General features: G+C 40.5%; 1 protein-coding gene across 2 annotated transcripts in view; it reads left to right on the top strand.

Annotated features, from left to right (window-relative positions):
• Nucleotides 1-13,858, top strand: part of zbtb46 (zinc finger and BTB domain containing 46) — an 89,238-nt gene that overhangs the window by 19,773 nt on the left and 55,607 nt on the right. For both annotated transcript variants that reach the window (XM_017305708.2, XM_008413919.3), the window contains exons 2-3: nt 6,373-6,593; nt 6,701-7,640. In XM_017305708.2, coding sequence (XP_017161197.1) covers nt 6,408-6,593; nt 6,701-7,640 — 1,126 coding nt within the window. In that variant the 5' untranslated portion in view covers nt 6,373-6,407. The remainder of the gene's footprint in view (nt 1-6,372; nt 6,594-6,700; nt 7,641-13,858) is intronic.

Below are 13,858 nucleotides of genomic sequence, written 5' to 3' on the forward strand. Positions count from 1 at the left end.
TGATCATGTTCATACCTGCTTTAAGAGCCACCAGGTCATGATCTGATCACTGAAGACACACTAGAGCCAAACCATGAAATGGTTAGACAAACCCTTTCATGCCCTTGTGCTTTACTTTGTAGCGAAACAGTCGATTTCTCTTGGTAGTTTACTAAATAAATATAACTGCATAACATTTTGTGAAGATTTTGCATTACACCCTTTTTCAGTTGCTTCTGGTTATGATTAATTTTTCTGGCAGATTATTATTATTATTTTTTTTAAGATTGAGAGCACCACTCCAACCTAAATAGCTCTGAGCTGGTACATGCCATCACTGGATTCACATAGCCACATTTACTTTAAATAATCAGCTGTAGAAAATCTCCCTGAGGTGAGTAGAAATTGAAGCATGGTCAGTACAACATGCTCCCTGGAACAAGGCTCCTTTTCATAGCCCAAGGAATCAAACATGAAATGATCAAAAGTACAAAATGTCAAAGGAACAAAATGACCAGCATCTAAATGGGAATGCTTGGAATGGTTTTGACCAGTTGCTTTTCCATAAACTGCAAATAAATAACTTTTTTTAGGAACTGCAACTGGAGTGAATCCTAATGATTGTGATAAGTGTTACTTTAGGCCCTGTTTGACATGGGCTTTAAAAATGTTCTTTTTTGTAGAAAAAAACTAATATAAAAGCTCGAGTACTGACTGCCTATTAACTCCTTGGAAAAGAGAAATTAAACGTTGTACCTATTGATTAGTACGGACTCAGCTAACATACAGAAGAATCACTGTGCCTTAAGTGAGTTTTCATTGCCAAATTTATTTAAAATCCCATTTAAAAGAGGCTTGAGTGCTGTGACATTAACAGCGAGCACAGTGTGAGATCACCTTCTGAAAGCTTAGGTTTACACGACTCCGAAAGCCTTCCTATCAAACAAAGTACCGCTTCGTATTTGATCCAGAAGGACCTTGTGCTCCGTCTCCCCTCGGTCCTGTGCGGTCAAGGAGGCAGAGAAGTGGCTCGGAGGGACAGGCTGCATTAAAAGGAAACGCAGGAAGGATGGAGCCCCATTCTCTCGCTCCATCACACGTCTCATCTCTTTAGCTGTCTCTGTGTCTGGGGCCTAAAGTGACTTTGCCATGATGTGACCAGGACAAACAGCTAGCGATGCCATGACGGCTCTGTTAAACGTGCGAATGTGGATGTTTTTAGCTCTAGCTTGTGTTTGTAGGTGGGGACTCTGTGTTGCCTGTTTGAGGGAGAATATCATCTTGATTCTGTGTATTTGGAAAAGGAGGAGTTAAAGAAGGGCGGTCACTTTTAATTTGGTATCGCAAGGGTTAGGGAACTCTGGCGGCATTCTGTACTAAAACAGTCGTTTCTGACCACAAATAAGCACCGCAGACTGTCAGTTTGCCTCCTGATGACTTCCTCCTTACTTTTTTTTTGTTTTGTTAGCGCTAAGATTTCATAGAAGGATGAAAAGCTTTTTTGTGCTGTGTGACATGCTGAAAGCAGGCTTTAGTTTCTGTAACCTTGGTGAGACTGCTAATGCTTTAGACATAAATATCTCTGCCTCTCTCTCCCTCTCCATAGCTGATTGTTTGACAAGTTCATTTTGCCTTACTTTTCCATCTTGTGTCAAGTGTACATTTCCACAAAAACGTGCGCTTTGAATCAAGGCTGTACTGGTGAAAGGTGCAGGCTTTGGTTCTGTAGCTCATGGGTTAAGATGAAGTCTTTGAAAAGGAGAAAGGACTGGATGGGTGTTTATGTATCGTATAATGGGGGGGAACTTGGGATGGGTCCCTCTGCAAAAGGGGTTTCTGACTGGAGGGAATTGGATACGCTGAAATTAAACGAGCCAATTAGGGAAGCAAAGAGTTTAGAGGTCAAAGCATGCCCCATTAAAGCTCCTCTTCTCAACCTAACTTCTAATTCAGTCTGGCTCTTAGTCTGCTGAAGCAATAAATCTGATTAAATCTCCTTGGCTTTCTCTCTCAGGTCCCTGCTGTTGTGTTGCCCTCTGCCGATCGCTTCTTTTGTGAAACCTGAGGCACCATTGAACATGGGTGCTCAAATTCATACAAACATAACATTGGATCATTGACTGAAGTATTTGTCTGCACCTTGAGAAATCTGTATTACCATCTCTACTAAAGATAATGTTTAAGAAAAAGTTTCTTTTGTGTTTAAAACCTGGTTGTGCTCCCGTATTGGTTTAAATAAGAGGTTTCAAACTCCAGTTCCCCTTTACTATTAGATTCATCCGTAGTCCAACACACCTGAATTAAATGGCTGACTGAGCTACTCAGCATGCAGTCAGATTCCAAGGAGTCCTGCTAATTATTGGCTCAGGTGAGCTGAAGCAGATGCACATGATGCAGGACACCAGGTCCTGATCTTTAAGTGATATATATGTTTCCTGTGCACTTTGTTAGGCAATCCTTGGTGGTACTGGGTTTGATCCACGTTTTAACTTTACAGTTTTCTTGATTCTTGTCATCTTAAACCAGTCTCACAGTGATCACTTGACCATCTTGGACTGGAGGTATAATGTCTGCCGATTTTCAGAACCTGAGAGACTCCACACACTTGACGTTAAAACCATCATAGATTGTATAAGTTTTGTATTGCAAGTTTGGTCCTACAGTGTATGGTGTCCAGTCACATAGCAAAGACAACATGCCACACACAGACGGATTTCACTCATGAAAATTTAGATGGGATTCCGATAGGAAATATTGCAAAACTTCTCGGGATCGAATGCAAGTTCGGGGTAAACAAACATGGCGGACGAGAAAGAAGCAACGGCGATAATTTGTGGACTATTTTTAACAGGGAAAAAAATAAGTGGACAAGTAGCTACTTACTAAATTAAACAGAAGACGGGGCTAAACGACAACCACATTTAGCATCACGAATGTGGAGGGGTGTGAGCCTTTATCAGTGGAGCCCAATCATAATAGCAATATATTAAATAAAGACAGTAAGACTCTTTTACCTTATTTTACAAATATATGAATTTGTTGGAATAGGTTTTTGTGTGTTTTTGCTTTATCCAAGCCTGCAACATAGGTGCCTAGCAAAATTTTCATTACCATTTTGCAACAAAAGTCAGGTTTGAACCTGAAGCAACATCACAAAGTGAAAAGTAAAGGTTTGTATAAAATACTACATGTGGCTGCAGTTATGACGAAACAAAAAGACATCTCAAAGTCCCCCGAAATGACAAAAACAATCACCCTTTAGATTACCGTGTAAATGAATGTTTTCACTCTCTATTAATCATTTCAGACAAACAAAAACAGGAAATATGGCAGTAATGTAAATCATAAAGTGTTAAAAGGTATGTTTTCAAATGCACACATTTTTAACATTACATCTTATAAAACAGCTCTCTTAGCTTGGACTGCGTTATTATTTTCTGAAATAAAGTTCTTTGTGAAAAGATATTTGTAATACTTGCTTAAAAATGTAGAAAAAAAGTTAAAAAAAAACACTGACTTTTCCAACGTAAGAATTAAGCTCTTCAAATGTCTTTTTTTCCCCCTCTACTAACCTACCAAAACCTTGAACATTGATGGTACCATTGTCAATGAAAAAGAGAAATTTTCACATTAAGAGAGACTGTAACCCTGATTACCTCAGATAAATTCTTTCATACAAATTTTTTTTGGTGCTTTTGGAGGCTTCAGATTAAATTCAGTTGACTTAAATGGTAGTGTTTGTGTGGAAACAAGGATTTTATAAATTAGTTTCTCACCTGATACTTTTTTTTTTGTTACCTGGTTGACAGAGAATACTTGAGTTCATTTAAAAAAAAAATTCATTTAGCTATGATTAGCCCTTGCTTTCTTTAAGAGTTTTCCACTATTGAGTTGAGATTTTAAGAGTAATACTGAGAAACGGACAAGTTGGGTGGACCTAAATGATTAGTCTAGATGCATAATCCTCTATGATGCACACTGACCTTTGGCTACACCATTCATTTTGACCAGAAAAAAAAAAGAGAAAAAAAGGAGGAATATGTCTGCGTGAATCAGTGACTTCTTTTGAATAAGTGATTTCTTTTGTGTTTAATGTAGCTCACATATACAGCAGGCTTTGCAGTTGAATGCACAAGTGGCCCTGAGAGAGGACAAGCACAACCACGGTCTCTCTAAAGCCTCTCGGTTTGTCTCCAAAGGTGAGAGGTGAAGACTCTCAATACCTCTGTCAGAGCAATACAGAAAAGAAAGAATATCTCAAGGTTATCCTGATTTTTATTTTTATTTTTCAAAGAAATATGTGAGCCCTAGGATAAAAAAAATGTTTGCGTCAAAACCTGCCTTTTAAGCCTCTCAGGGACGCTGTTTTTCTGCGCTCACATCAAACTTTCCTTTTTCTTTCTTTCTTTTTTTTTGTCCTCCCTATAACTTCTAGAATCACCAATCAAAGCGAAAGGTTTCATGCATTGATAGAGAAGGCTTCAGCTGCTGTCACAATCGCTCGGTCGGCGTGTCCACTGCTGTTCATGGGAGGTGTGTTTGTCCAAGTGGACGTGGGAGACAATGTGGATTTATCTGATCTTACAAGCCATCAGGTTGAGCAGAGCTTTGCTAAACATGACCTGAAGTGTGCCGGCCCCCGAGCAAACGCTGCTGTCACCTTGGCCAGCCCGAGCTGTCATCTCTCAGAACGGCCCATGAGAGCTGACAGCTGTAGCGTTCCCAAAACAAATCACTGCTGCGTTTGGTAACACCCTGCGTCCGCGCGATTTAGCCCTCGCTGAGACAAGAGCGGGAGTGGCGGCTGCTAATGCTCCAGCTAATGCACTACCTTGATGTGTGTGCGTGCGTGAGTGTGTGTGTGTTTTCACCTCTGTGAACGTGTGCGCAGGTTTGCCTTTGCTGGGATTTACGTACTTTTCTGCCACCTTCTGCATGGGTTGACATGGTGATGTTCACATCTTTCTTTGTCCCCTTTTTGCAGTCTTTTATCAGTGAGTTTTTTTTCATGGCATTTTTTCTTCATCATCTGTTCTCTGACCGTTAAGCACCTCTGCAAATTAAGGGCCTAAATCATTAAGGGTCCGTTTTCTCTTTTTCTTGTGTTCGTTGCTCAGACTGAAGCAAGGACACAAAGGTTCCGTTGTCCAACATTGACGTGTTGGACAACAGAAACACTAATGTGAAGGTTCAGGAGATCACACAGCAGGTGTCAAAATGAGATTAAAGAAACAACTTAGGCCATTTTATTTATTGATGAGATTAATTATAATGCAGTCTGAACAAAACGTCTTTCTTTTTCCCCAGAAATGCTTTTGCATGTATGCTTCACTTTTTAACTGGCATTTCTAATGAGTGTATGCACTCCGTTTCACTCTCTCATACACACACACATACACGCATACACACACACACACAAACCTGTCAGAAGCACTTCATAAACAGAAATATTTGATTATTCGATCCCAGGCTTTTTTTAGACATCAAACTCAAGTGGTGGAGATGTGGTTTCTATTGATGTCTTTGTTTTTATGTCACAGTCATTGCTCACATATCCTCATCTTTAGAGACTACCTCAGTTAAATTATCTTTCTCCTCTTATTTTGCATAAAAAGAAAACCATTTAGGCTTCGCCTAAAACTATAAACTATACGAATGTACTGAATTTAAATATCTTGCCATCTGAACACAAAAAATGCACATTAGGCATGGGTTAATAAAATCAGTAAGTCTGACCAACAGACTAAATATATCACTGGTATCCCAAATTTATATGCATTTCATTTGAAATATAATACCCCACCACATAGTGCATGAAAAAAAGTCATATTGCAAACATTGGTGATGCAATGACGATTGCAGTTCAACATATTGTGCTGCTGTTGTGTCCACATTTGAATATCTGCTGGTACAGATGTTTACTGAACCAAAAAGATTTTACTTTAGCAGTTGGTGTTTTTATCTCCATGACATAAAGCCATGCATAAAACATGGAAGAATGACCCTTGACCCAGCACTCACCTTCTTGGCAGCTACAAAACTGCCAATTCTGGATACAAAGTACTGAAAGTAGTGGTGTTAGTGGGGGGGGCGTCATCAGCGCTGTATGTGTTAACACTGTATGAGTGCGTATAAGTTACCAAAATATCAATATCAGTCCAGTACTGATATTTTATTGATTTTGATGCATTTTTTTTTGAAGAAATGCATTATTTTACAAATCTTGTTTCCTTCTCCATAAATGCCCTAAAAGTCTTAGATCTATTTACTTCCATGCTATGCATTTCTGCTGATGTACACTTTCGATACTTCCTCTTGTAGAATGTGTGAAGCAGAAAATATTAACCAGATACTTTGCTTAATGCTTGTATGTCTTCTTTTATCTTCATTCAGATGTTTTGAGGAGAGGCTTTTGTTCAGCTACACAGATGAACAACAGGAAGGAGGACATGGAGATCTCATCTCACTACCGTCAGCTCCTCAGAGAGCTCAATGAGCAGAGGCAGCATGGCATCCTCTGTGATGCCTGTGTCATTGTGGACGGAAAGATCTTCAAGGCCCATAAGAACATCCTTCTGGGCTCCTCACGCTACTTCAAGACTCTTTACTGCCAGGTGAGGGACTGCATTTTCTATAACAATTCAGGGGGAGCATATGTTTACTTTTCCGTCACTTTCTCATTACAATGAAAAGTAAAAGGGGTCCTTTTGTCATCCCGCAGGTTAAAAAAGGAGCCGAGCCTCCCCATCAGACTACTGTTACTCACCTTGACATCGTGACGGCGACCGGCTTCAAAGCCATCTTGGATTTCATGTACTCAGCGCACCTTGCCCTTACCAGTAAGAACGTAATCGAGGTCATGTCGGCCGCCAGCTACCTGCAGATGACGGACATCGTCCAGGCCTGCCACAGCTTCATCAAGGCTGCTCTTGACATCAGCATCCGCTCGGAGATGGCTGATGAGCTGGCTGACTTTGAAATGGGAGCTGTTGCCGCAGGTTTAGGAGGAGGAGGTGGAGTCTCCGGGAATGGAGGAGGGGTTGGTTTAGCTGGAGCCGGGGGTGTTCCAGGAGCTAGTTTGGGACGAGGGGGTGGGATAGTAGGTATAGCCTCTGAAGCTTTGGCGTCCATCATTTCTGGTCGCAGCACCTCTCCCTGGCTGGCACGCCGAACTAGTCCAGCCAACTCCTCCGGAGATTCAGCCATTGCCAGCTGCCATGAGGGAGGCAGCACGTATGGGAAGGAGGACCAAGAACCCCCTAAGAGCCATGAGAGCCAGGAGGAAGCATGCCATGACTCTCAACCCGCCTGGCCTCATGACTATAGGCCGGTCAATGTCAAAGAAGAACAGGTTTCCCCTGCCTCCTCTTCTCATCCAAGGGACACTCCCAAGGGGTCAACCCAAAGCCAAGTAGAACAAGGGGCAGGGGGAGCTGGTGGTGGAGGTGCCGAAGGGCCCTGGCAGCCCCTATCAGGGTCTGGGCGGAGGAAGAACCGGAAGAACAAGGACACAGTCAGACATATCACCCAGCAGTCTGAAAGAACCTGGGATCGGCAGCGGGACAGGGACAGAGACAGGGACAGGGACAGTAGGCCTGGATCGCCTCTGCCCTCCATGCTAGCTGTCACTGGTTGGAACTACAACGGCCAGGACATCCCAGGTAAGACCAACCCTTCCTCCAATGGTCAGTGTGCACCAGCTGTAATGTTGGAATTAAATATATTCAAGCTACAAGTTGAAAATTCTATTTAAATGACACTGAAATCAGAGCTCCGCCTTAGAAAATCAAAGGTTTCTTAACTTTTTCCTTCCAATTCAATGTAGTTGGTTTGTGGTCAAAGCCAACATAAACTCTTCCCACTTCCTTCAGTTTGTGAGACTTGTGACTGACTTCCAGTCTCGGGTTTAAGCTCCGGCTTACTGGTATTGATTTTAGCTGATTTCAAATTCTTTATCCAAGAAATTAAAATTAGTCAAAATATAATTTTTTTGTTTTTCAACCATGACTGATCAAATTCTTTTTTATAGTAGGAGACAAAGTCTTTCTGTCGCTGCTTGTGACGGAGAGCAGCTACTGTAAAACCAGGGTTTACTCATTTAAAACTTTGGTAAAATAGTTTGAACTTTCTTTTCTGAACAAATGCAAACAGAGGCTGAAAGATTACAAGACCAAAACAGATATTTCCTTTTAGCTACAGAAGAGATCAGTTTGTTCCTTCGCCAATTTGACAAAAATACCATGTCCCTGTATAATTTTTTTTAAATTTAAAATATCCTTTTGCAGGCAACGCTGAAATTTTCTACTTTAAATCTTCAACTTCAGCTTCCACACTGCACAGTGTTGTTATTGCAGTCCAGCAGTGCTAACATGTATGGTGCCTTCACTGATGAGAAAATAATTATGTTTTTGAGTGTGTGACTGGCAGGCCAAGCTCAAAATGGTCCAATTTTGGTGCATGAATTAAATCAGTCACATACATATTACTGGCGAATTTCTATGGTTGAACATTTTGCTACAGTGTATGAATGCACGCAATTTGATAGCGTGTGTTGGTTACAGGTAGTCTGGTCACTAGCAAGTCCTGCTTTTCTAACCTGCAGCCGAGACAGTTACATAGGTTTATTACGAGATCCGACTTCCGAGAATTAACTGGAGTGGAGCATCTTTCTATATTTAGAAAAGTGATTTAAGCAATAGGCGAAACAAACCAGGTGTTTAGTGGCTAATCGTGTGCTCAGATTAACAGTTAAAGGTCTCAACATTGAGCGGAAAGGACTAGAAAGGATGAATGAAGGTCAAAAGAAAAGCTTTTTATCTCTGGCTGTGGGGCGCCGACTTGATGACTTCGAGGAGGCGGCGCTAGAATTTAACTTTTTTTTTTTTTAATCTTGTAGACTATAAGTTTGTTTTCATTGAATGTAATTGCCGACTGTCTGGTGAGGTTACAAGATTAGGGTAGATAATTGGGTGAAACTGTCGTCTCAACACCTAACTGTGGCAAAATCTAATTTATCTTTACGACTGTTTAACCAACTGGTCAGCGGCTGGAAGTAACTGAACTTCTGCTGTTTAGTTCTGCTGGCTTCTGCTGAACTCACGTGCAGCATCCTGTAGTGCTTCATCAGAAACTTAGAGAAAATCATCTCTCTGCACAGTTTGTACAAATTGACCTCTTTTTTTTCTCTCTCTCTCTCCTCCGGCATTGTGATTAGTGAGCTTATACACTAACGTGTCAGGCCTAAGATGATTATCTCAGATCTTGAAGGTGTGAGGTGAAGCCTGCGTAAATGCAGATGGATAATACAATCCTTTCTTTACTGCAGTTTATTTAAGCCACACTCCCACTTACACAGACGAGAAAATGCGCACACAAACACAGTGGTGAATGCATATTTATTTTGAGATTTCTTCCTTGATCCTAGGCCTTGCAGAACTGCTTAGCGAGTTGTTCTTCTCCAAAACTTATACATGATAAAGTTACCTATGTGTGTTTGTGCGTCTGTGTGCATGTTGTGGGCCCAAGGCGTCAATAGGTAGATTATTAAAAGTAAGAGAAGCTAATCCTGGGCGCATTAAGGGAGTTGGCTGTGAAATGGGCACACACGTTGCGCAGTGAAAGAAAACAGGATAATTGAATTGACCTGGGTCACTGCACGGATTACCAGCGCGTCCTCGCCATCCCGGGCTCCTCCCCCTCTCTCTGGGGTTTAGGGAAGGACCTTCTGGAAAGGGCGAGAAGATGGAAGAGAAAGAGAGAGCGTTAGATTGGAGGGGTAATTAGAGAGAACAAAAATACAGAGGAGGAAGAAGGAAATGGGAATTAAACGGCGCATGCTTGTGGGCTATGAAGTGTTTGTCTTCTCTAGTTGACGTGTCTTCAGTCCCTGATTTTATGACCCGCAGTTGGACCTTATTACTTTGCTCGAGTACAACTTGTCTTGAGACTCAGATTGCCAGACATCAATGCATAATCACACACAGTCACACAGGTAAATGGTACAAATAAGCCGGTTGGCCAGAGCCATGGTTCTGGTAGAAGGTAGAGTTTTAAGTCTGGCTGTGGTGAAGCAGTGTTTAATGGGAGCTGTGTTTGCCCACCTAAAGGTTAGAGGAAGTGTAGAGTTGCTGCTGGTGTAGACTCACCTGGTGTTTGCCAAAAGGCAACCACTCATTCTTGAGCGCTACTGGCCAAGATCGACTGGGTAAAGACTCAGACAATCGAGTCTCCTTCAGAGTGACGGACTTGATATTTAAGAGTAAACATCTTGTTACCGCTCAAGGTTTCATAGTTTCACTGTTGAGCTTTGAGGCTGTGGTTTGTGTCTGTGCTTATTGGCAAGCAATCCTGGTTTTAATTTTAGCTTTACAGCCTAGAGTCCAATTGGTCCACAACTCTAAATAACTGTGGGTCAAAAGTACAAACAGTGGCTCTGGTGGGCTTACGAGCGTTAGACTCCTTAAGTCTTAAGTCTCCCTAAGCCCAGGATTTTGTCACCTCCAGTCAACGATCTAAATGAGATGTACATGCATGTTAAAGGGCCAAAGCATTAGAAAGTGATCAGATTTTGTGGATTAATATATTGCAGTTGGCAAGAGGACCGAAACAATTTGTTCTGGTGGCAGCAGAATGTGGATTGATGTTGATGAAGAAAAATGCTTCACTATGACATAAGCGAAAAATAAATTCATGATTAAAAGTGAAAATGAAATCTGCTTTTTTCCTTTTCAATAAATTAGAATTTTATCTGGAATATTTAAATTATTCCATTCCATCAGCAGGACAAGCTGATACAGACGCCCCCCTGTTTCTCGTGGCTCAGTGGATTCTTCTGTGGAATGTAACTCAAATTTTTTTTTTTTTGGGTGGAAAATTTGCCTTTTTGTGGATTTTATGTAAAATATTTGAAAGGAAATGCAGCTTGGAAAGCTGAAATACTTTGGCGCAATGCTACTTAACACGCAGTTCACTAGCATTTGCAAAGCAGCCAGTCTAGGAGCGCCATTCATTTTCCTTGGTGCTCATTAGCTCTACCTACAATAGCGGAGATAAGACAGACTGCAGACGTAAGCTTCTCCAGTAGTGCAAAGACGGTTTCCACTGTGAGCATAAATGCACATTAAGGTATATTTGGTGTTTGAACTATTTAAATAAACAATTTGAAGTCTTTCTTAGATGGGTCTCAAGTATTTATGGATTTTAACTATTTGTGGGTTGCTGTGGTCCAAATAATTAAGAAGCTGTTTGTGAGGGCTCAACTTATTAGGTGTTTATTTATTCGGGCGATCTGCTCAGGTAGCGAGCCTACAGTCAGCTGCTAAATAAAATTCTGCTTGTAGCTTGTCGACTACAGTTAAAATACATCGTTTCTTTAAGACAGGGGATTTCCACACAGTGGCTGTCAGTATTTTTCATGATCAGAAGAGTTTGTCTCTATTGTACGGATGGAGAAATGTGGTTGCCTTTTGCCAGACAGCTGTCCAGCAGTGTGCAGCGACGGATGGGGGAGGGGTGGCACTGCATTCAATTAAATGAGTGTAGAAATGAATTTTTAGTAAATTATTGAACTTTTTTAGACAACTTAGACAACAAGACAGTTTTAGACAACTTTATAATGTGAAAGATAAATCCATCATTAAAACTCACCTACAAATTTTTTCTTTTTTTGCTACCTTGTCACAAAGTTTCAGATTACGAAACAAATTTTTATGCTTTTCAAGCAAAGTATAAAATACACTTTTTTCAATAATGCTTTCATTGATTTGAAAGTTGTTGCGGGGTTAAAGTGCAACCTATGTATTGAGGTGTAAATCCTTGTCGCGGCGGTCACAGGTGACCTTTGCCTCTTGTCTCTCACAATCCTCTTTCCTGTCTGACAACTGTAAAATAAAACCACAGAGCCAACAAAACCTTTTGGAAAAAACAACCTTATAGCTCTGGGGAGAAAGTTTGGCCAGTTTCTCTTTGCAGAATTGTTTTAATTCAGTCACACTGAAGGTTATTGAAAGTGAATAGCCTTTTTAAGGCCATGCCGCAGCATCGCAACCAGATTTAACATCAAACTTTATACAGGCCACTTATGGATACTTAATTCTACCCTTCAGGCAGTAATCACTTTTTTTGCTTAAACTTTGTTTTGTTTTGCTGCGAATGTTATGTAAATTCTGTGTGTTGCCAGTCTTGGCCACATAGTCTCTTGCTAAAGAGATTATTTTTAATTTCAATGGGATTTTACTGGTGAAATTAAAGGTAATAATGATAAAAATCAGGCCTAGTACTTTTTAGTTGCCCTATATCTGGCCAACAACAAGATTATTAATGAATCCGTATTTAGTCTTCCAGTTAAGTCGTAACAGACATGAACAAGATTTGGTTTAGTGTAAAGGAATAACATCACAAAAGTTTTATTCAAAACACTGGTTTATAAATGATCCTCGAAGTTGACATTAAAAGATATGAAATTTTTTTTTTCCAGTACTTCTGTCTGAGATGAGACGTAATCTTTTTCTTTTGTTTCTTTTTTTTTATCTTTTTGCTTGATCTGATTTTTATCAAAACATTTTGTCTTCGGTTTCACTCTAACTCAGTTTGGCAGATTACTGAGCACCTAAGCACCAAACGCTGGCCTTAGTCCTATAGCTCATAATCTAAAGATGGTGCAATCAGAGTATTTCTCTGCAACTGACACATAAAGTTTTTCTAAGAACATCTGACAATACAGGAAAGTGAGGTTACAATAAATGAACCTCACAGTCACTGTACATCAAAATCTACTTAACTGAAATGTGCACTACCTCTGAGTTTGCTTGCTTCAAAACTAGGCAAAAGTTTAGATAGGCATCTAACCGGTCAGTTAACTAACAATGTCAACATTTTTATTCTCTGGTGGTTTAGAAGAAGCCCTGCCTATAATCTTCACAGTCAGAGACATTTAGATTGGGGAGGAAAAGACGTTCCACGGAGTCCGGTTGTTAGCTTCCATGAAGGGCTCGTCTGGGGGAGAAAGGGCACCTTCGGTCTGAGATTAGCTTAATTGCTTCATTCTTTATTGATGAAAAGTGCCTACACACTGTCTTTCTCCCTCCCTCTCATTCATCTGTAATCAGTGTCCATGCTCTGCTGTTAGAAATGACCATGTGACACACAATGCACGACGGCTTGGTCGAGTGTTTAACTAGTTTACTCCGATCCGCCATTAATACTTGCCTGTGTAAAGGCTTGGCATATTAGCGCACAGCCTTTAATGCATCTGTATGAAAATGTGGCCATGTTGACATAAACAGCTGCAGGAATTAGGATTCGTTTTCTTCGGATCCTCTTCTCCCACCAACATCTGCTGTGGTTATTGGATGTCATTATTGAGGCCTCTAAGCGTGCAGCTGCCTTTTCTCTGGCTCGCTAACGTTTGATCTCCTTATTTCTTAGGCTCACCTTGCCTACTGAGACGCATGTTTGAAATATTACATGTGAGGAAAAATCATCGTTTCATACAAAATGCTCATGTGTATATTTTTTCTCCCAAGTAAATTATTGTAGGTGACATATTTTGACAAAGAGAGCTTTAAATAGTCTCTGCTCTGACTGCTTTTTCTTCCGGATCCTTTAAATAATTACCTGATATTATTTTTAGTTTGGCCCCTGCTGCTTCGGCTGCTTCTCTAAGACCTCAAGAAAAAACATTTCTGCACATCTAAGGCAAACATTTTGAATTTCAAGAGTCACTGGTGGCTCATCTGAAACTTTTATTTGTTGTTTAATCATTGTTATTCATTCATTTTCTATATTAGTTTTATTTTAAATGCCATTTTTATTTCAGATTTTTGTGATCTATGTAGTGCTCAAGTAAATAATTAGCAATTTATCAAATTAATTAACAATT

The sequence above is a fragment of the Poecilia reticulata genome, chromosome 7 (assembly GCF_904066995.2).
Source record: "Poecilia reticulata chromosome 7, P_reticulata-male-v2, whole genome shotgun sequence".
NCBI classification, from domain to species: Eukaryota; Metazoa; Chordata; class Actinopteri; order Cyprinodontiformes; family Poeciliidae; genus Poecilia; species Poecilia reticulata.